The sequence below is a fragment of the Sebastes umbrosus genome, chromosome 24 (genome assembly GCF_015220745.1).
Source record: "Sebastes umbrosus isolate fSebUmb1 chromosome 24, fSebUmb1.pri, whole genome shotgun sequence".
NCBI lineage: Eukaryota > Metazoa > Chordata > Actinopteri > Perciformes > Sebastidae > Sebastes > Sebastes umbrosus.
In genome coordinates, this window is record NC_051292.1 from 12,283,139 (window position 1) to 12,306,223 (window position 23,085).

Consider the following 23,085-nt stretch of genomic DNA (forward strand, 5'->3'; position numbering starts at 1 on the left):
GGAGGGTTAATTCAGCATGTTCCAGCTAAGAGAGATTCTTATGAACACGTCATGGCTGTGAACACACCCACAGTCAAAGATAAACTCACCTGATATCCTGTAAATGGAGAGGGGAGGAGACACACTGATCCAGTGATCCAGGCTCATGAGAAAAGGGAAGTGAAACGTCCATTTTGAGTCAACGGCTGACAACTGAAGACTGAAGCAGGGTAAGTGTTAATCCTACATTTCATTATTTCACTGTCAAAGTCTCTGAGTCAGTTTTCTCCCTGTGGACGGAACTCAACAGTTTGATTAATCTGTGAACACAAAGTCGTGACAGGCTGAATAATGCTCATTAAAACTGCCGTAACCCAAGAAAACAAGCAGAGATCTAAAGAAAAGTGACCAGGTGGAGTGCTGGGTGGTTTTATTGTATTGTATACTTTGTGTGTGTGATAGAGAGAGGTTGTGTGTTTCTTCCTGTTCTCTCAGTCTTGCCTGTGTCCTTTACATGTTTACGATCAGTGTTAATGTTCTACCTCTCAGACTGACTTCAGATCAGAAGATGAGTGATAGTGTGGAGGAAGAGGAGGACGGAGCAGAGTCTCTAGTCTCCGGCTGTCTGTCTATGAAGAGTGATCAGTCTATAGGTCATCCTCTACACTTCAGTAATGAACCTGGACCCTCAGAGTCAAAGTAAGAGAGCTGCTACTAACTCATTTATAGGACTCAGTTTCACTTTCCTCTACCAATACTGTTTTCTGTTGATTTTGTTTCTATTTTAAAATTTCTACTAAAATGTATTTGCTAACTAAAGCTGAACAAATGTTTCTTGACACAATGAGAATTAAAGCCTCCCTCCAGACAGTTTCACTTCCTGTGTTTTGGTTAACGTTCTTCCTCAAACAGAGAATGGAGGTGTGGTTAATAGTCAGACGTAACTCATCACCACGTCAACCAGATTGCATAATTTTTCAACCCAGTTTAGATGAATTTACTGTTTATCAAACCACAAATGAGACAAGAATTAGCTCAACACACCGACACTCTCTCGCTCGCTCTCTTCTTTGCCGGAAAATACAGTATAATATAAAAACAAAATGATTCCATGCCAATGCCATGTTTTTGTTGATTGTGTGTTTGTACATTACATTTTTACGTTTTAGTGTCAAAATATTGATTTCTTAATTAAGTAGCCGTGTAATAAGCGGGATAATGCACAGCTAGCGGGTCATTGTTGTGAAAGAATCCCCTTCAGGGCGATGACCGGCTCGCTGTACTTTAACCCTTACTTATTTACAGTAGCAGTAGATTGTGTATTTAGAGCTACTGAAATGTCTTTGTCATCAGAGACTTTATCAAGGATTCATGTGATGTGAATAAAAACATCTTGGTGTTTGCAGAGTCCAGGACAGACCAAGAGCAGAGTCTCCAGTACCCAGCTGTCTGTCTATGAAGAGTGACCAGTCCAAAGGTCGTCCTCTACTCTTCAGTAATGAACCTGGACCCTCAGACACAAAGTAAGAGACTGTTTTTACTGTAAGCTGACCTGATGGATGATGATGCATTGAGGATGAAGACAAAATGTTGTGCTAACAGATTTATATTCCTGATGCAGAACTGTTAGTGCAGATACTGTTTCAAACTAAGATAGATCTTAGTCTGGGTTTTATAGCCACAAACTACTGATTGTATTTCAGTAGCAAAACACCTGAGAACCTCCATTTCACAATTTACACTTCAAGAAAATATTCATATTTTTGCATCGAAAGTTGAAGTCGCTGTAAAGATCTATAACTATTCAAAATCGGAAAGAATGTGCTTCAAATATGTAATTCATTTTCTCACATTTGTCTTGAAAATACTGTGTTGGTTTGACTTCTCCTAAAATCAGCTGTTATGACAGCTTTTTTGAACTGGGGTTGTACGTATACTCCCGTGTTCTGAGAGGTAAAATTACTGCTTTTGTGAATGGAGTCTGGTGGCTTTGAAGAGAGCGATATAACAGCTTCAGTTCCCTGTCAGAGCGGGCTGTCAGAGCGGGCTGTCAGAGCGGGCTGTCAGAGCGGGCTGTCTGACGGCGAGGTAAAGCGGCTGTGGACGGGAGCAGCAGAAAAACGTATTTTAGCTCCCTAAAGAAAAAATAAATATTCATGTAAGTGTACGCTATATTTAGAATATTTTCTCTGCTTTACCTCGCCTGAAGCCGTTATACTGCTGTCTTCAAAGCCACCAGACTCCATTCACAAAAACAGTAATTTTACCTCTCAGAACACAGGAGATGCTGGTCTACCGCTGCATCTATCGGTTAGTTTGTTTGTGTGACTTTCGGATCCAAACTAACGTTGACAGTTTGAGTTTGTTCTTAAAAAAAACACTTATGTAAAATATGGTGAAGGGAATTTAAGCTCACTTACTAATGATTTAGAGCTTGCAGTTGAATGTTTTGGATCATTAGTAAGTGGACCTTTGACCTTAGATTTTGACATGTCTTCACAGGAAGAGGAAGAAGAGTGATGTCTCTGTGGAGGAGCAGCTGTCCTGCTGTGCTTTGTGTCAGGACGTCCTGAAGGATCCAGTCTCTAACAGCTGTGGACACTGGTTCTGCAGACAGTGCATCACCTCACACTGGGACCAGTCTGCTTCATCAGGAGACTCCTCCTGTCCCCAGTGTGGAGAAAGATCCAGAACAAGAGCTGGACTGCAGCCAGCCGGTCAGACCAGCACTGTACAAAGTAAGACTCTACATCTGTCTGCTGACGTCTCCATGTCTGAAAACACTATTTGTTGTTTTACTACATAAAGTCATAAAAGTCTCACCAGGTCCTGCAAGGACACTAGGGGACGCGCTGCTCCACTCAACTGGCCGTTCAAGGCATAGACATACGCCAACGTTGACGTACGAGCCAGAGGTCAATGCGGTGTCTATGTATATATGTCTATGGGTGAAGCGGTGACGTTGAATGCACCTGATTGGTTCCTGGTTTTCCACTCAGCGTTTCAAACAGGAAACAACATGGCGGCCTGCTCATAAACTTTCTGTTATTCCGTCTAAACAATCCACCAAAATCTACTTCTGAAAACATTTTAAGCGAGATATAGGCGATGCCACTGCTGAATGTCATTTTATTTTAGAACTAGATCTCCTAGTTTGACAGCTTGACAGTTTTTTGAGCCGACGCGTCGCGCTGGACGGGCTCATGTGCATAAAAGACTGTTTCCCGCCTTTTCATTTTGAAAGAGCAACGGCCAATGAGGCGATCAGTAGAAGAGAGACAAAGAGACGTAGCGTGACGGTGTTGTGAATGAGAGAAAGAAATGTCATTATCTCACGGCGTTAACGTTCTAAAGCAGAAATAAATAACCCTCAAATACTCAACATGATTTACTGTGGAGACGGACGCTCTTAGTTTCATTTTCCTCCTCTGCATTTCATTCATTACATCCAACGCGCATCAGTAAATTTCGTCACAGTGAGATAAACCTAATGTTTATTATTTAACTGCAGGCGGCAGAGTGTGTTTACTGCTGCGACCACCAAGCATTTCTGATGCTTCCACAAAAACTGGACTGTTTTAAACCTTTACTCCTTCTTTTATTTACTTTATAGTGATCACTTAAATATTGGCAATGAAAATAATAAGCAGATTGTCAAATTGTATTTTGTCTCAAACTTTTTTTCCTTCCCTTTCAGCAGATAGAGGTCTGCAGGAGGCTGTAGATGAACATAAGATCAGTCTGAGGGATAGATGTGAACGTGTGACTGAAGGAACTGATGAAACAGGAAGTGGAACCCTCCTCAACAGGATCTACACTGAGCTCTACATCACAGAGGGACAGAGTGAAGAGGTTAATTCCCAACATGAGGTGAGGCAGCTTGAGACAGCTTCCAAGAAGAAGACCCTCCATGACGCTCCAATCAAGTGCCGCGACATCTTTAAAGCCTTACCTGACCAACAGGGACACATCAGAGTTGTTCTGACAAACGGCGTCGCTGGCGTTGGAAAAACCTTCTCAGTGCAGAAGTTCACTCTAGACTGGGCAGAGGGCTTGGAGAACCAAGATGTCCATCTGGTCGTTCCGCTTTCGTTCAGGGAGCTGAACTTGATCGGAGATGAGCCGTACAGTGTTCTCATGCTGCTCCGTGTTTTCCATCCAACATTACAGAAGGTCACAGCAGAGAAGCTCTCTGTCTGTAAAGTTCTGTTCATCTTTGACGGCCTGGACGAAAGCAGACTTTCACTGGATTTCAAGAACAATGAGGTTGTGTCTGATGTCACCCAGAAGTCATCAGTCAACGTGCTGTTGACAAACCTCATTCAGGGGAATCTGCTTCCCTCAGCTCTCGTCTGGATAACTTCCCGACCTGCAGCGGCCAATCAGATCCCTCCTGCACGTGTTGACAGGGTAACAGAAGTACGAGGCTTCACTGACGCCCAGAAGGAGGAGTACTTCAGGAGGAGAGTCAGTGATGAAGAGCAGTCCAACAGAATCATCTCACACATCAAGACATCCAGGAGCCTCCACATCATGTGTCTAATCCCAGTCTTCTGCTGGATCACTGCTACAGTTCTGGACCACATGTTGACTACAGACCAGAGAGGAGAGCTGCCCAAGACCCTGACTGACCTGTACTCACACTTCCTGTTGGTTCAGACAAAGAGGAAGAAGCAGAAGTACGGTGAGGGACGTGAGACGAGTCCACAGGAGCTGACGGAGGCTGACGGGGAAGTTCTTCTGAAGCTGGGGAGGCTGGCGTTTGAACATCTGGAGAAAGGAAACATCATGTTCTACCAAGAAGACCTGGAGCGGTGTGGTCTGGATGTCACCGAGGCCTCGGTGTACTCAGGAGTTTGTACAGAGATCTTCAAAAGAGAGTGTGTGATCTTCCAGAAAACAGTCTACTGCTTTGTTCACCTGAGCATTCAGGAGTTTCTGGCTGCAGTCTACATGTTCCACTGTTACACAAACAGCAACACAGAGGTACTGAAGGACTTCCTGGGAGAAGAATATGTTCATTCAACCCTGGATAACTTCCTGATGGGAGCCATGGAGAAATCCTTTGAAAGTAAAAATGGCCACCTGGACCTGTTTGTTCGCTTCCTTCACGGCCTCTCTCTGGAGTCCAACCAGAGACTCTTAGGTCTGCTGGGTCGGATAAAGAGCAGTTCAGGAAGCATCAAGAGAGCCATCAACAACCTAAAAAAGAAGAAGACCAAAACCTCTCCTGACAGAAGCATCAACATCTTCCACTGTCTGACGGAGATGAACGACCACTCGGTACATCAGGAGATCCAAGAGTTCTTAAAGTCAGAGGACAGATCAGAGAAGAAACTCTCTGATATCCACTGCTCAGCTCTGGCCTACATGCTGCAGATGTCAGAGGAGGTTCAAGATGAGTTGGACCTGAAGAAGTACAACATAACACCAGAGGGACGACTGAGACTGATTCCAGCTGTGAGGAACTGCAGAAAAGCAGAGTAAGTCCAGATGTGATTAACTTTATAGATCAGTGTTGATTACTAGTTTAGTTCTTCAAATATACACACTATAAAATTATTCTTAAAATATAATATTCTCATAAGTGTTCCACGTGTTTATTACATTAATATTATTTTGTCACAGATGTTCTTGAGCTGTTTCAAATGTTGAGTTAAAAAATGTTTCAGTGGGTTGTGTTTCTAGCTGTCAAGTTAATGAATACACTTCTATTTATTTCTGATAATTGTTACATTTTACAGTTTTTTCTTATTTATCTTTTTGGGGCGATGGAGACGACATGTGAACCTGGTAAAACAAATGACAAAAACAAAAGATCAGCTGGCTGGTGGAGCGCTGGGTTTAACCGGTGTAACGGCAGCAACAGAACGTTTGCTGATCCGGCGGGGAGTCGGGGCGGTCCTGGGATTAGAGCCCGGTTCTGGGGTTTGCTTTCAATAGGCCTCGCACCACATTACACCTTACCTCGTGTGTTTTTGGACTCATCTCTTTCGTTGGCTCTCGACTGTTGCCATGTTACCACAGTTTTAGTTTTCTTTGAGACCAGCTCTGCCCAGTCTCATCTCGTCACCCCAGAAAACACATGAACTTCCTAGTTGGTTAATGAACCAACATTATATCATAATATTACATTAATCACATTGTGATATTGCTTATTAGTAATGCAATACAGGCTGGATTTAGCACTGGTCTGATCTGTCGGCACAGGTTGTTGATGTAGGCTACTTTTTAATTTGCCAGAATGTGTCATAATGACAAATGTCGATTCTGCCGGTTAGCTTAAAATCAAACTGGTTTAAGCTCGTACACCGGACTGGACCGGCAAAACGGAAAATCGACCCAACTCTAGCATTAGCCACCGTAAACTACTGGTCATACGAGACAAAGCTTGTCGTTGTAAAACCCCTGAGTGTGTTGAATCGAGCAATGGTGCATTTAATTGCTAATGAATTCAAGTTGTGTTCTATCATCTTGTTTTTAAGTCTTTCCTTTTATTCTGTTACTCACAGAAGGAAATCTCCGGTGTTTCTTTCTGTTGTTGCTGTAGAGAAGAGTAGTAGCAGGAAATACACAGCTTCCACCAATAACAGCGGTCTGATGAATATATAACAGCAGAATGGTAGAATTCAGACATTTTAAGAGATCTTATACAAACCAAAGATCAATGTTATGTTTTTAATGTAGATACACTGATATCATCTTTCTGATGTCATTGTGTTGAAAATAATGCAACCTTATTGGTTCTTTAATTGTGTTTGTGAGCTGAATACGTATGACGCTCAGAAAAGAGTGTTAATGACAAAAAATGTCTCTACCGTTTGGCAGCAGTCACAGAATTTTCCCATTTATGGATGTGAACCTGAAAGCAGCAGGTAGCTAGCAAAGAGAGGTCAACTTTCTCAACTGTATTATTATTACTTCTTCACTGAGTTTTAATATGCTTTTCTAATCAAGAAGGCCTCATGCTAACTTTGTGGAGACAGACCTGGGATCAGATCACACTGACAGACTGGACATTAGGGAAGCCTCAATGTAACTACATGTTCTCTCTCTTCATCTGCAAGATTAAAGAAAAACAAAGATTAAAAGTCTGCAGGTTTGAGAGAGAGTGATGAGAATTATTGTTTCATGTCAAACAGTGAGATAAGATTAGCTGAACCACTGATGTGAGGAGCAAATGTTAATCACAGAAGTTTATATCAAACTGTTTAGTCATCAAATGCATGAAGTAAATATAAACTGTCCTCTTTCATAATAACATATTTTGTAATTTTTGTGTCATGACAGACTGTCTAGCTGTGGACTCTCAGGTACTCACTGTGAAGTTGTGGCCTCAGCTCTGAAGTCCAACCCCTCCCATCTGAGAGAGCTGGACATGAGTAGTAACAACCTGCAGGTTTCAGAAGTGACGCTACTTTCTGCTGGACTGGAGAGTCCAATCTGTAGACTGGAGAGTCTGAGGTCAGTTTGCTGAATGTAGCTTATGTAGTTTGTACACACACTCTCTACGCACTGGCTCTCCTCCAGATGGCTCTAGAGAGGGACATTCACGTTTTCACGTCGGCCACCGTAGCTCTCCAACACGCTTGGCACAGAGGAGAGGCTTCACCGCTAGATACCGCCAGATTCTACACACTGGACCTTTAACCACAGACCTTATTTCAGGCATCTAACTAAAAACCCATTGACTTCCAGATGAGGGAACAGGAAGTGCTAAAATACTAACTCATTTCTGGGTCTTAGGACTCATTCCTGTAGCACTCTATTTGACATGTGGCTGTTGTTTGAAGACACACTTGACCAAATGTGGACCTTTCCTGTAAATGACATAAACCTACTAAGCTACCAGATACAGTAAGGAGAAGGCCATGTAAGACATGAAATAATGAAATCCAACAAGTCTGATTTAATATTGATCCTCTAATTCCAGACTTGACAGAGATCAGCAGCATGTTATTGATGTGTGTTGACATGAACAGATGTATGAATGTTGTGGTGACATTTGGATGATGTCTGTAGAAGGCTGACATTATGATGATCCACAATAACACAATGACAAAGCCACTCTACTCATTTTAGGGAAAAGATCATTGATTAGGACATAGTGATGTTGAGCTACACATTTAAAACCTGAACACATCTGATTGGATTATAAAGTGATTTTTATCTTCATCATTTATACTTTTTTCAGATTGATTAACTGCAGTTTGTCAGAGACCAGCTGTGCTCCTCTGGCCTCAGCTCTGAAGTCCAACCCCTCCCATCTGAGATACCTGGAGCTGAGTGGAAACGAGCTAAAGGATTCAGGAGCAAAGCTCCTGAGTGGTTTTCTGGAGAGTCCACACTGTAGACTGGAGACTCTGAGGTCAGTTCACTGACTCTCTGTTACTGTTATAGATTGTATATGTTTAATTAACAGTTGAACCTGATTTATGTGCAAACATAACTTACTTCCATAAAGTTGTTGATGTCCTTTTGTTCATAATTTCATGTTTCTTGAACTAAATCTAGTCTGCAGTCACAAAAGATTTGTTTCTTAAAGACACTGTAGAAAATGTCCACTGTTGTTAAAGTAAAATAATGTTTATCATTGTTGGTAAATGGTCACATCTGGATACAGAGGATACAGAGACTCAGGGTTCCTACGCAGTATGGAATAGTATGGAATTTGATTTGACTAATTTCCAGGTCTGGACAATTTCTAAAAATAAATAGATCATGCAAGCAGAGTGTTTTTCACGGCGTTTGGAGCAGCCAGTGCAGCCCAAATGTTTACTACTGTGTGAGAGAGCGACGGCCAGAGCGAGCTTGATCTCATTGAAAGCAACACAAGAAGTAGGCTATGACTGAACGAACACTCCTACAGAGCTTCCTCTACGCCTGTACATCACAGCCAGGGCCGGCGCCTCCATAGAGGCCAACTATGCAACTGCCTAGGGCGGCACTTTGACAGCCAAATGTGGGCCAACATAACAATAATAATATGATAATAAAAAGTAAACGGTAACTGCAGGCAGGCGGCACAGACCAGAATGCTGCCTGTCAGACTGGGACAATCTAATTCTTTAACTATTGAGGTGGGGTACGAGCGACCCCTCCTAATTTGGACTGATCCTCGTTTTGGCTGAAATCTGATTGGCTCAGACATTTACATCACGAACGTGACGAACTGTGACCAGTGTTCCAGTTGGCCGGTCTTGTTTTGATTCAAAGTCAAATATGGTCTGAAAAATCTACAGAGAAGTCTGGAATTTTGAAATGTAAAATGTGTAGGAACCGTGAATATTTGTTTTCTAAATTGATCAAGTTTACTTAATGAAGTAGAAATATTTCTCTGGTTACTGTTTGTTTCAACGTTATCCACAAATAATATCTGATCATTGATATACCATTGATCCTTCAGCACACACATACATAGATGAACACAGAGATCAGCAGCCTGTTATTGATGTGTGTTGACATGAACAGGTGTGTGAATGTTGTGGTAACATTTGGTTGATGTCTGTAGAAGGCTGACATTATGATGATCCACAATGACTAAGTCACTCTACTCATTTTAGGGAAAAGCTCATAGTCGACATAGTAATGTTGAGCTAGACATTTAAAACCTGAACACATCTGATAGGATTATAAAGTTATTTTTATCTTCATCATTTATTCTTTATTCAGATTGAGTGACTGCAGTTTGAGAGAGACCAGCTGTGCTTCTCTGGCCTCAGCTCTGAAGTCCAACCCCTCCCATCTGAGAGAGCTGGATCTGAGTAACAACAAGCTGCAGGATTCAGGAGCGAAGTTACTGTGTGGTTTTCTGGAGAGTCCACACTGTAGACTGGAGACTCTGAGGTCAGACACCATTTTTTTTACTTGTGTACTGAGATTAACACACTGCTCAAAAAAATAAGGAAACACTTAATCATCACAGTGTAACACCAAGTCAGTTAAACTTCAGGGATATCAATCTGTCCATTTAGGAGGCACAAGGGATTGTGAATCACTTTCAGCTGCTTTGGTGCAAATGAAAGTGACAACAGGTGCAATGGAGAGACAACAGCAAGACAACCACCCAAAAGGGAATGGTGTTGCATGTGGTGGCTACAGTCAATTGCTCTCTCCTTATCCTTCCTGACTGATTCTTGTCTAGTTTTGTGTTCTGCTAGTGTCCTTGTAGCATGAGGTGGTACCTGCAGCCCAATTAGATTGCACAGGTAGTCCAGCTCCTCCAGGATGGCGCATCCATACGTGCGGTCGCAAAAAAGGTTTCCTGTGTCTCCCATCACAGTCTCAAGAGCACGGAGAAGATACCAGGAGGCCGGTCGTCAGACAAGGGGGGCCGGACAGGGCCGTAGAAGGGCATCGACCCACAAGCAGGACCGGTATCTTCTCCTTTGTGCGAGGAGGATCAGGAGGAGCACTGCCAGAGCCCTACAAAATGACTTCCAGCAGGTTACTGGTGTGCATGTTTCTGACCAAACTGTCAAAAACAGACTCCACGAGGGTGGCATAAGGACCCGACGTCCTCTAGTGGGACATGTGCTCAAAGCCCAGCACCGTGCAGCTCGACTGGCATTCGCCAGAGAACACCAGAATTGGCAGGTCCGCCATTGGCGCCGCGTTCTCTTCACAGATGAGAGCAGGTTCACACTGAGCACATGTGAAAGAGTCTGGAGACGCCATCGCGAGCGTCATGCTGCCTGTAACATCATCCAGCACGACCGGTTTGGCGGTGGAGTCAGTGATGGTCTGGGGAGGCATATCCTCGGAGGGTCGCACAGACCTCCGTGTCCTAGCCAACGGTACCCTGACTGCTGTTAGGTACCGGGATGAAATCCTCAGAGCGACTGTCAGACCTTACGCTGGTTCAGTGGGCCCTGGGTTCTTCCTGCTGCAGAAAAATGCCCAGCCTCATGTGGCCAGAGTGTGTAGGCAGTTCCTGGATGACGAAGGAGAATACACTGTTTACCATTGGCAGAGCATTTTGGCAAATGTTTCTTGGGCGCTGCCCACATAATCAGAGTGCTGCTCATCCCACAAATGCATGACCCTTACAAGTTGGACATCATTGTGAAGGTAAATAAACAGGCTTTGCAACGATGTAAAATACAATGCCAATTGGCATTGTAACAACAGATATATAAACGACCAAACACAAGTTTCCGAACTTTTTTTCCCCATTTTATTTAATTTTTTTTCAACAAAAAAAAATTGGAAGCTATGTGATGCTTATACTTTTTGAATATTTTAAACTGAAGATGCTTTGATTTTATGACTCCACTATTCCTAAAATATATATTGTAGATGTCTTTTGTTCACATTTCCCCAAAATCCATCCTGATATCTTTGGAAACTTTGAGATATTGAGTTGAATCTTTAATCAATTTCTGTGGGTTTTATTTGTGTTTAGCTGCTCAACTTGAGTTTGTATAGATGGATCCACTGGTGGAGCTGTCAGAGTTTAAGAAGTGAAGTCACTGCGCCTTTATTGAAGTAGCAGCACGTTGTCATTAATATTAACGAGAGCTCTGTTTCACTTTTTGTATTTTACAGTTTTTAACCTGCATCCTGTTGGCTTCAGGTGTTTCGGAGTTTACATTTTCTAAACCTTCTTCAGCTCTGAACAGATTATTAAACATTGAATGATTTCAAGCAGGAAATGTTGGCTTCTAAAGTTACATCATTTATTCTTTATTCAGATTGAGTCACTGCAGTTTGTCAGAGATCAGCTGTGCTCCTCTGGCCTCAGCTCTGAAGTCAAACCCCTCCCATCTGATAGAGTTGGATCTGGATGGAAACAATCTGCAGGATTCAGGAGTGAAGTTGCTGTGTGGTTTTCTGGAGAGTCCACACTGCAGACTGGAGACTCTGAGGTCAGACACCTTTTTTTACTTGTGTACTGAGATTAATATGATGTGAAAGTTGTGGTGACACTAAACTGCAGACATAAGGCTGATATTACACTGATCCACACTGAGTATCTTAATGCTAAAGTACATTTTCTTCTTCGGTGATTTAGTCCATTGACTGCGGCAGAGCAATGTTGTGCTGCACTTTTAAAACCTTAATATATCACAACTCTTGACTTTTGTCCCCAAGAAATGATAATAAATTACATAATATGAAGATTAAATAAATAATCTCTATTTCAGGTATCAGACAATAACAAATATATTAAGTATTTGCTTTTTCTAAAAAAAAAAATATAAAGCTATATGATGCTTATACTGGTTGAATATTTTAAACTGAAGATGCTTTGATTTTATGGCTCCACTATTCCTAAAATATATATGTTGTAGATGTCTTATCTTATATATCTTTTGTTCACATATTTGACATCTTTGGAAACTTTGAGATCTCGAGTTGAATCTTGACTCAATTTCTGTGGGTTTTTATTTGTGTTTGGCTGCACAACATGAGTTTGTATCAATGGATCCACCGGCGGAGCTGTCAGAGTTTAAGAGGTGAAGTCACTACGTCTTTATTGAATGCGTTGTCATTAATATTAACGAGAGCTCTGTTTCACTTTATGTATTTTACAGTTTTTAACCTGCATCCTGTTGGCTTCAGGTGTTTGCAGTTAAGATTTTCTAAACTTCCAAGTTATAAACCTTCTTCAGCTCTGAACAGATTAATAAACATTGAATGATTTCAAGCAGGAACATTGGCTTCTAAAGTTACATCATTTATTCTTTTTTCAGATCGTGGAGCTGTAGTTTGTCAGAGATCAGCTGTGCTACTCTGGCCTCAGCTCTGAAGTCCAACCCCTCCCATCTGAGATACCTGGAGCTGGGTGGAAACGAGCTAAAGGATTCAGGATTGAAGCTGCTGTGTGGTTTTCTGGAGAGTCCACACTGTAGACTGGAGACTCTGAGGTCAGTTCACTGACTCTCTCTCCATAAATCAGGTTCAATTGTTAATTAAACATAAAAGATCTATAACGGTAACAAACATAACTTACATCCATAAAGTTGTTAATGTCCTTTTGTTCATATTTTCATTTTTCTTAACTAAATTTTGTCTACAGTCACAAAAGACTTGTGTTTCTTAAAGACACTGTAGAAAATATCCACTGTTAGTTGGTAAAGTAAATTAGATCAGCATTCACGTTGCGTTGCCAATGATCTTACCAGCTGAGTAAATTCCAAGAGACAACGCCTGAGAGCCAAATCGAAGAATCTTAAGTCTTCAGCTACACATTTAAAACCTGAACACATTTGATTGGATTATAAAGTGATTTTTATCTTCATCATTTATTCTTTATTCAGACTGAAGCGCTGCAGGTTGTCAAATATCAGCTGTACTTCTCTGGCCTCTGCTCTGAAGTCCAACCCCTCCCATCTGAGAGAGCTGGATCTGAGAGGAAATGAGCTGAAGGATTCAGGAGTGATGCTGCTGTCTGATCTCGAGGAGAGTCCACACTGCAGACTGGAGACTCTGAGGTCAGCAGAGGGTCGGAGTCGGTCCGTTCTGGTTTCAGCAGTATTGTTGTGATGCGTTTCTTCCGTTAAGCTGCGAGAGGAGAACGGTGACACACAGAGAGAGAGAACAGTCAGCCAATCGGATCAGCCAGAAGCTTGTTGCGATCATGTGTTGGAGTTGATGTGAAGAAGATGTTGTTGTTGTTGTGTTCATGTCTCCAGGAAATAAAGCTGGATTACAGCTGACAGCATCACATCATGCTGAAGTCCAGTAATCATAGCTGACGTTTTACTGTTCAATGACCATGTTGTTGTATGACCATGTAGGACTTTTTAAAGAGGACCTATCAGGCTGATGTTCAGGTGCATACTTGTATTTTGGGTTTCTACTAAAACATGTTAACATGCTTTAATGTTCAAAAAAACACTTTACTTTTCTTATACCGGCTGCAATAACGCGTTAACGCAAGTTAATTTAAACGCCACTAATTTCTTTGACGCATTAATGCAACTTGCAATTTTTAGTTTGTAGCGTTAAAGTTAGAGCAGAGATACTGGCATCATACGAAACTATAAAATCTTACGAATCCATTGGTACCAACCATGTTGGGAAGAAAATAAATGTAGCCAATTAATGAATTGATAAAATGTGACATAAATTGATATTTCTGTTTTAATTTGCTTTTTTATAACGCTCCAAACTTACTCAAAACTTTGGCGAGGAAAAACTCTCATGGGCATTTTCAAAGGGGGTCCCTTGACCTCTGACCTCCAGATATGTGAATGAAAATTGGTTCTACGGGTACCCACGAGTCTCCTCTTTACAGACATGCCCACTTTATGATAATCACATGCAGTTTTTGGGCAAGTCATAGTCAAGTCAGCACACTGACAGCTGTTGTTGCCTGTTGGGCTGCAGTTTGCCATGTTATGATTTGTGCATATTTCTGTGAGGGTTTCTGGATAATATTTGTCTTTTTTTTGTGCTGTTAATTGATTTCCAATAATATATAATATAATATATACACACATTTGCATAAAGCAGCATATTTGCCCACTCCCATGTTGATAAGAGTATTAAATACTTGACAAATCTCCCTTTAAGGTACATTTTGAACAGATAAAAAATATGCAATTATTTGGCGATTAATTGCGACTAAATATTTGAATGGATTGACAGCCCTAATATTTACATATTTATCATGTAATATTTTAAAGTAGATGAAACATTGAAATGTGACTGAAACCAACCTAACAGCAGTAAATCCATCATTAAAGTGAGCAGCGAAAAGCTCTCTGTTTCTGCAGTACGACTCTCAGCAGTTTATTTCCACTGTGTACTGTGTGGATCGTAAGATAATATTACACAGAGACAAAGAATTTCAACGCATAATCCAGGCTAAAAGCAACACAGTTTAAACTGACAAATGCAGAAAAGTCACCGACTCTGTGAATGTGTAAATGAACAGACTTCTAATATCGCCGCCCCGTCTAGAGCACGATAGATCTGACCACACTACTACGCGTGTACTCTGCTGAGTCAATGCGATTACCGGTAGATGTATTGTTATTGAAACAGACATAAATTACATTTACACAACCTCAATAACACAAAATCAGTATATGATCTCTTATCATATATTCATATAGTCACTCATCTGAATCAGCTTCTTGAGCCGTATGTTGCCGTGAGCTCCTACAGTCCCTCAGACTGAATGCATTGCCTTGGTTACTTTGTTACCGATACTTTTATGTATTTATTTTTTACTTTCTACCAAGTCTGTTTCACACCGCCGGGGTTGGAGCTGAAAGAATAAGACATTTACACATTCACACAGTCAGCTGTCCTTCCTGCATCTGGCAGTTTAAACTGTGTTAATTTTAGTCTGGATTATGTGTTTAACTTGTCTAATATGTGTAAAGTATGCCGCTCTGCTGATGAAGGGAGTCTCTGTAAACACTGATTGATGACTGTTGTCTTCTTCTTCTCTCATCAGATGGTAGAAGTAATCTGGTGTTCCTCTGGACCCGACAGAGTGTATCTGTCCTTCTGCACAGTCTCTGCAGACACACTGAGACTCCTCCACTCCTTCTGCTCTACACTCAGCCACCTCCTCCACCTGGACCTGGGTTTCACTTTGTCTTCATTCATTCATATATTCTGAACCCAAAGTGTCTCTGCATATTAGTTCTGTTTATGACAACATAACTATAGATTAACACTATTAAATAGAGGTTTCTGCTTTGCTTTCTGTTGCAGCTCCACCTTGTGCAGTTAATTTCCTCATACTACTTTTTCATATTATAACAGATTCTGCACCAAAGTTAGCACCTTAATATTGTCTTTTGTATGTGATGTTTGATGTAAAACAAAAAAAAATCCTGACTATCTGGGTGTTTGCTGCAAAACAAATGAAATTGTTTTTAGTTTATTACAGATGTATGTGTCACCCTGCTAGTTTTCACATTACATGGCTCAACACAGACACATGAAGTCAACCTGTGGAGCTTTTCTGCCCTACCGTCATTTTGCATATATATATATATATATATATATATATATATATATATATATATATATATATACATATACACACACGTGGACAAAATTGTTGGTACCCTTCCGTTAAAGAAAGAAAAACCCACAATGGTCACTGAAATAACTTGAAACTGACAAAAGTAATAATAAATAAATATTTATAAATAATAATATAATAAATAAGTTCCAGACATTTCATGACATACTATACTGATGAAATTTTTAGGCCTTGCAAAACTATATTTTGATGGCATATGACACTATGACCTTGTTATGGCATACAGTATGCCATAACAAGGTCATAGTGTGGCAACATTTTTATGGCATACTATACTGTGACATTTTTATGACACACTAATGACTTTTTTTATGACATACTAAAAATATATTTCCTTTTACGCGTTTAAAGTAAACTTCCTTCTTATTCTTTTCTGATGCGTGAGTCTGTTCCCATTAATTATTCTGTAGTATTTTACATATTCATTCTAACACACTGCTTTTTAAAAGACTGCAAAATAAACAAAACTTGTGGATATTGTCTCGTTGCTCTTATTGTAACAAGCGAGGATTTTGTCTATTGAATTTCTCAATGATCCGATTTTAACGAGAGACGCTCCCACAGACACCACTATGTAAATGTACTCTATATTCAATGTCATGTCCACAAAGAAAGCGTAATGAAGGTCTATATAAAAATCACTCGTAAATAATACAATACTGCATTGTTTGCTGTAGTCATAATTCCACTTCTTTCTACAACAACCCCATTCCTTGAAAACTCATTGATATCCTCGTGCAAAAAAAAAAAAAAAAAGGCTCAGTTCAAACAGCTGCCAGGCCCTGGTTAAGTAATACAGGAACTAGGCTAATAAACCAATGTCTTTCTGTTTGTATTGATTTGAAGCAGTTTTCAAGGAGAGACGAGTGTCGTTAAAAGAGGATTGCGAAGCCTCGGTGGAATCTGTTCAGTTGAATCCAAGGCTTGTACTGCTAAGGTGCCCCTGAGATTAATAAGTAATGCGTATTTGTACAGGCACAAGTTAATTAATATTTCAATGGTACAGAGCTAAAATGTTTGCCAACCATTGAAAACACTTTTTATATAGACAATGCCCCTTTAATTCTGGGCCCCTTGCAGCTCTCCAGACTGGCTTGAGGTCCGATCGCCACTGAACCACCCCAGGTATTCCAGCCGCCTCCTTTATTAAACTGGGTCCAAGCCAAGGAGCTGTAGTCACAGCAGAGTGGAAACGGGCGACAAACAATTTATTTTACCGACTAAACATTTTAACAATAAATGGAAGTGTTCAGTATCAATACTTGTACATGTGTGTTATTCAAAAATACATTTATGATTGTTGATTGACATATGACATACTATACTATAAATATTTTTTTTACGGCATACTATACTATGATTTTAATTTTTTCAACATACTATACTATTTGTTTTATTTTTTCGACATACTATACTTTGACTTTTTTTTTTTTTTCGGTATACTATACAATAACTTATTTGTTTGACATACTATATTCTGACTTTTTCATTTAAATCATACTATAGTATGTCGAAAAATAAATAATAGTATAGTATGTCGAAAACACATTTTAAAAGTCATAATATAATATGTAAAAAAAAGAATAAATGAAATGTCTACTTCATTTGAGCAGTTTACAGTAGATTAGATGTTATTGCTGGAGGGCGGAACCTTAGATTGGAATCGATTGGTTTGGAGGACCGGAAGTGAGAGGTGTTGAACACAACAGCGCCTCAGTATCACCTGTATCTTCTCCTACCTCCACAACACAACACGTCTGCCGGGAGAAACACCCGACGGCTGGACATGTTGACATTAGAGCGGATTAACTTATGGATTAATGAATCTGCTTCATGAAGACCTCTGGAGGACGTTATGAGGTAAAGTTAGAGGCTGGCTGTGACTGTTGCTAGGTAGCTTAACTGTCCGTTGCTAGGTAGCTTAGCGTCCAGCTAACTTATGCTAAGCTACCTAGCAACTTACCTACCTGTCTACATACCTGCCTGTGTACCTGTCTATTTACCTGCCTGTTTACCTGTCTACATACCTGCCTGTCTACCTGTCTACTTACCTGCCTGTCTACCTGTCTATTTACCTGCCTGTCTACCTGTCTACATACCTACCTGTCTACTTACCTGCTTGTCTACCAGTCTACATACCTGCCTGTCTACCTGTCTATTTACCTGCCTGTCTACCTGTCTATTTACCTGCCTGTCTACCTGTCTATTTACTTGCCTGTCTACCTGTCTACATACCTGCCTGTCTACCTGTCTATTTACCTGCCTGTTTACCTGTCTACCTGTCTATTTACCTGCCTGTCTACCTGTCTACTTACCTGCCTGTCTACTTACCTGCCTGTCTACCTGTCTACATACCTACCTGCTTGTCTACCTGTCTACCTGTCTATTTACCTGCCTGTCTACCTGTCTACATACCTGCCTGTCTACCTGTCTATTTACCTGCCTGTCTACCTGTCTACATACCTACCTGTCTACTTACCTGCCTGTCTACCTGTCTACATACCTGCCTGTCTACCTGTCTATTTACCTGCCTGTCTACCTGTCTACCTATCTGTCTACCTTCCTACTTACCTACTTGTAAGAGCCAAAACATGATGCTGACATACTGAGGTTGGGATGTAATTCACTTTTACGAACACTAGGTGGCACTGCATTAATTGACTGACCCAGTCACGGGTATATAGGTAAGGAGGTGTGTTGTTGGCGTCAGGGTTTAGCCTGGAAGGGTAAAGGGTTTTTGAACGCAGAGACGCTGCTACCTGTCTACTTACCTGCCTGTTTACTTACCTATCCGTCTACCTGTCTACTTACCTATCCAACATTAAAGGGATAGTTTGGGTGTTTTGAAGTGGGGTTGTATGAGGTACTTATCTACAGTCAGTGTATTACCTACAGTAGACGATGGTCAGCACGCCTCCAGTTTGGAGAAGCAGACAGGAGTCGGCATGGGAGCAAAGCAATGTACTGCTGTGGACGGGGGCAGCAAAACCTAAAATCAATATGAGTTTAAGTGTACGCTCTATTAAGAATATTTTAACCTTACCGTCAGACAGCCCTTTCTGATGGGGAACTGAAGCCGTTGTATCCATCTATGCTCTAGTCAAAGCCACCAGAGTCCATAGAAAAAACCTGTAATTTCACCTTGCTGAATACGGGAGCTTCTGGTCTACTGCTGCCTCGATCAATTAGTTTGTTTGTGTTTATTTATTTATTTATTTATTTATTTAAAAAGGATCCCAATTAGCTGATACCAATGGCACCAGGGGTCCGAAATCATGTACATTAATTTATCACATTACTAAATTACAATTTATATACAACATCACATTTGTGTTACACCAATAACACTAAAATTTTCAAACATATATAAATTTGAAATTTGAAATTCATACACAAATCTTCCACAATTTTTGTTTAGCCTCAAGGCCCATCATCAGGGAAAAGGAACAACGAAAACAAAGAAAACCATACATGACCAACACTGGACTATCGATCAGCTGTTTAAGTAATGTAACATTCTTAGATGGTATTTGAATGAGGATTTGTTAGAGGATTGACGGATGTGAAGAGGGCAGCTATTCCAGTGAGTGATGGCGCGGTAAATGACCGTCTTTTTTAAGGCATTAGATTTTGGGTGAGGTAACATGATTTGGCCATCACCTGCTGTTCTAGTGAAATGACTGTGAACGTCCCTGCATCTGGTAATTTGACTGTATAAAAACTCGGGTTTAGTAGAATAAATGCTGTTACTAAAGAACGTCGCTGTGCTTAAGGCAAGTCTTTTCTCTACTGGTAACCATGACAGTTTATGATGCAAGCTGTCTGTGTTCGTTCTCACGGGGCAGTGGAACACAAGTCTTGCAGCTCTGTTTTGGGCAATTTGTAGTTTCCGCAGTATGCTTTTCGGTGCAGAAGACCATACAGGTGAGCAATAGTCCAGGTGGCTTAAACTTAAAGATTTAACTACTTGTCCCAGAACGTGTGCCGGAACATACGGAAGGCATTTTTTTGCCACGGAGATACCATTTCCCATTTTCCTGACAATTGTTTCTATGTGCTCGACCCATGACAGTTGATTAGACAATCAACTGTCATGGGACTATAGTTAGTCCCAGTAATGTGACCTTATCCACCTGCTGTATAGGTTCACTGTCCAAGTAGAGATTCATTGTGGGCATAGATGACAGCTTATGACTAGATCCCAAAATAATGGATTTGGTTTTTGAGATATTTAGTACCAACTTATTTTGTTTTATCCAATCGTAGACCAAGTTTAGGTCTAAAGATAGAACTTGGCCGCTTGTATTTGCTGCGTAATACAGTGTGGAATCATCGCCGTACATTTGTATACTAGCTTTAGGCAAGTCATTTGTGAAGATGGAGTACAGGAGAGGTCCAAGACCACAGTTAAGCCCCTTACTGTTAGACATGCTGCCATTGTAATACACCCTTTGTGTTCTACATAAAAGATAATTCTTCATAAATGTGATGGCACTTGATCTAAATCCATAACGTTGTAGTTTATTAATTAAAAGGTCATGATCTATGACATGAAATGCCGCGCTGAAATCCAGTAACACTGCACCTGTTATCCTAGAATTATCTATCTCTTTTAGCCAGTCGTCTGTCATTTGCGTTAGTGCGGAACAAGTGGAGTAGCGATGTCTGTAAGCATGTTGAAATGTAGTGTACAGGCCATTACAGTCAAAGTAATCTTGTATTTGTGAATGGACTATTCTCTCCATCAGTTTGCTTAGTACAGGGAGAATACAGGGAGTAAATGTTAATCTGCCATCTTTAGGTAAGGGAATTATTTTGCCTTCTTTCCAAATAACCTTCCATTAGACATTTATTTAATATGTGACATATGGGACCAGAAATGTAATCGGCTGAGAGACAAAGTACCTTACTGTCCAGTGCCTACGGAGCCATAATCAGGAAGGGCTTTTAACAACTTCCTTACTTCACTCTCATCCACACTGTTAAACTGAAATGAACAACTTTTGTTAATTATTATATTGTTACTTATAAGTTTGAGAGTATTGGAATCCATGCTGCTCATATTCTGCCTTAGTGCATCGACCTTATTCACAAAGTAATCATTAAAATAATTGGCTATGTCAAATGGTTTAGTCAAAAACCTGCCATCCGACTGAACAAAAGAAGGGCTCCCAGTTTTATTTCTCCCCATTATTTCATTCAAGGTTCTCCAGAGTTCTTTACCATGTAGTTTCACTGCATTTATTTTATTTTTATAATATTCCTTTTTCTTTTTTTCTCACGCTGCCCAAACTCCCCAAACTTTTCTGCTATAAAACCTTTGATCAGACCTCGTTTTAGTCAGTCAAACTTGCAATCAAGCAGAGTAATATCTGCCTGCCTCGCCTATTATAATGCCGACGCGACTCCGCAATTCCAAGCCCAAAGAGACAGCTGACAAACAACAAACAATGGATGACGATGAGACCGCCGCCGCAGGCCAGCTGACAGTGGCCTATCTGGAAGCTACTTTGGAAAAGTTCTGTTCAATCAGGCTGAGAAAAACTCCAAAGGAAGATTCGAACGTCTAGAAACTCAACTGGGAACCATACAAGAGACACTATCCAAACATGCTGAGGATATCAAGGCCCAGCGTACAATCACTGCAACGTTGCAGACACGGATCAAGAACGCTGAAGACACCACATCGCAACACAGCCAAATACTGAACCAGCTTGAGAAAAAATTCGTAGCTCTGGAGGACAGAAGCAGACGAGACAACCTGCGCCTCATCTTCCTGAAAGAGGGAGAGGAGAAGGGAAACGCACTGGCTTACCTGATGTCCAACATCCCCAAGTGGTTCCCGCGGCTCACGGACAATTCACCGGAGCTAATGCGGGCTCATCGCATCGGACCGCCGCGTCCCTTATCGGCTGCTCCAAGAGTCATGATAGTGAGGTGTCTGCGCTTCACAGACAGAGATCGCATCCTGAACGAGTCGAGGAGAACACCTGTGGAAGTCGCCGGCCACACTGCCAGGCTTAGACGTCCCTGCTATCCGCTCATGAACCGGGCTCGCGGTCTGGGCTACGAGGCTTTCCTGCTGTACCCCGCCGTCATCAAACTGGTCCACGGCGCTGAGCAACATCTTTTCAACGAACCGGCAGAGGCAGAGACGTTCCTCAATTCCCTCGAACCCACGAAGAATAGTTCGTAACCGGTGAGACTCAAAATCTGAGCGCTCCACATCAACTCTACTCCACCACTGTACCATGCTGGTTTGTCTACCTCCGCGTCAAGTGACGAGTGACGTTGCATGACGGAGATGACGTTGTATGACTCTCGAACTCATACTGCGGGACTTTCCTGCAAACACTTAAAACTCTACCATCTCTGCTATTTGGTTAATTATTTTCTAATGGGGAAAATGATATCAATTTATGTTGGATGTTTGATATTCAGTACTTAGGTTTTTCTTGATTCATGCCAGACTTTATCTGAGTATAAATATTAATAGCAAAATATTTCTGTTTGAAGCTAGGCAATTTTGTCCCTGTTTGTTTTTGTTAAACTATATTCCACTCAGATAAGGGATCAGCTTAAGGGGAGGGGGTAAGGTGGGTTCTTTAGCCCCTATATTTCCAGACTGTCTTTTTCACAGTCACAATTATTTTTGGGGTGGGTGGGTATGGGTTCTGTTTTTTGTAGGGACACTTCTCTTTTCTCAGAGGAGTACAGGGTTGGGAACAAGAGTAGACCGGGGGACACGGTAGACGTGAATATGGGACTGGACCTGATGAAACAACCTTATTTATCTTTATTAAACAGCTGTATTTTCTTTATTGAGCATACTTTGGTAGCACTGCTGTTTTCTTTACATATTCATGACTAACATTACACTACTATCTTGGAATGGGCGAGGCTTAAATATCCCTCAAAAAAGAATAAGCATTATGGATTTATTAAAAAGGAAAAAAGTAGAAGTGGCCTTTTTACAAGAAACACACTTATTGGAAAAAGATGTTGCCAGAATGCAGAATAGATTCTACCATGTTATTGCATCTTCTTCAAACACAAAAAAGAATAGAGGTGTAATAATCCTCGCCAAACGCACC

At 41.0% G+C, this 23,085-nt stretch overlaps 1 protein-coding gene, 2 long non-coding RNA genes and 1 pseudogene across 18 annotated transcripts in view; 2 read left to right on the forward strand and 2 right to left on the reverse strand.

The window, feature by feature from the left end:
- Positions 1-23,085, forward strand: part of LOC119483819 — a 32,712-nt pseudogene that overhangs the window by 3,847 nt on the left and 5,780 nt on the right.
- LOC119483875 overlaps positions 1-23,085 on the reverse strand; it is a 28,611-nt gene that overhangs the window by 1,234 nt on the left and 4,292 nt on the right. The window lies entirely within an intron of this gene.
- On the forward strand, positions 2-15,764 carry LOC119483770 (NACHT, LRR and PYD domains-containing protein 12-like). Of its 16 annotated transcripts, XM_037762227.1 has the most exons (12): positions 3-209; positions 529-678; positions 1,386-1,502; positions 2,482-2,717; positions 3,677-5,462; positions 7,270-7,443; positions 8,174-8,347; positions 9,652-9,825; positions 11,673-11,846; positions 12,675-12,848; positions 13,242-13,415; positions 15,392-15,764. In XM_037762227.1, the coding sequence occupies exons 2-12, from the start codon at positions 548-550 to the stop codon at positions 15,396-15,398; spliced, it is 3,321 nt and encodes a 1,106-aa protein (XP_037618155.1). In that variant the 5' UTR covers positions 3-209; positions 529-547; the 3' UTR covers positions 15,399-15,764. The 16 variants fall into 16 exon arrangements, with proteins under 16 accessions (XP_037618161.1, XP_037618152.1, XP_037618154.1 ...); XM_037762233.1 differs by lacking the exon at positions 13,242-13,415 and having other exon boundaries at positions 2-209; XM_037762224.1 differs by lacking the exon at positions 15,392-15,764 and having other exon boundaries at positions 2-209; positions 13,242-13,508.
- LOC119483852 lies at positions 2,742-16,374 on the reverse strand. Its single transcript, XR_005205811.1, has 3 exons — positions 16,248-16,374; positions 12,484-12,488; positions 2,742-2,753 (listed from the first exon to the last, which is right to left on the reverse strand). It is a non-coding gene; the product is annotated as an uncharacterized LOC119483852 (long non-coding RNA).

What these genes read in the sequence shown, in the direction of transcription:
- LOC119483770 (XM_037762224.1), top strand. Translation starts at nt 548, where the DNA reads ATGAGTGATAGTGTGGAGGAAGAGGAGGACGGAGCAGAGTCTCTAGTC. An exon ending in CCTGGACCCTCAGACACAAA is followed by an intron (nt 1,503 to 2,481) that starts GTAAGAGACTGT and finishes ATGTCTTCACAG; the next exon opens with GAAGAGGAAGAAGAGTGATG. An exon ending in TCAGACCAGCACTGTACAAA is followed by an intron (nt 2,718 to 3,676) that starts GTAAGACTCTAC and finishes CTTCCCTTTCAG; the next exon opens with CAGATAGAGGTCTGCAGGAG.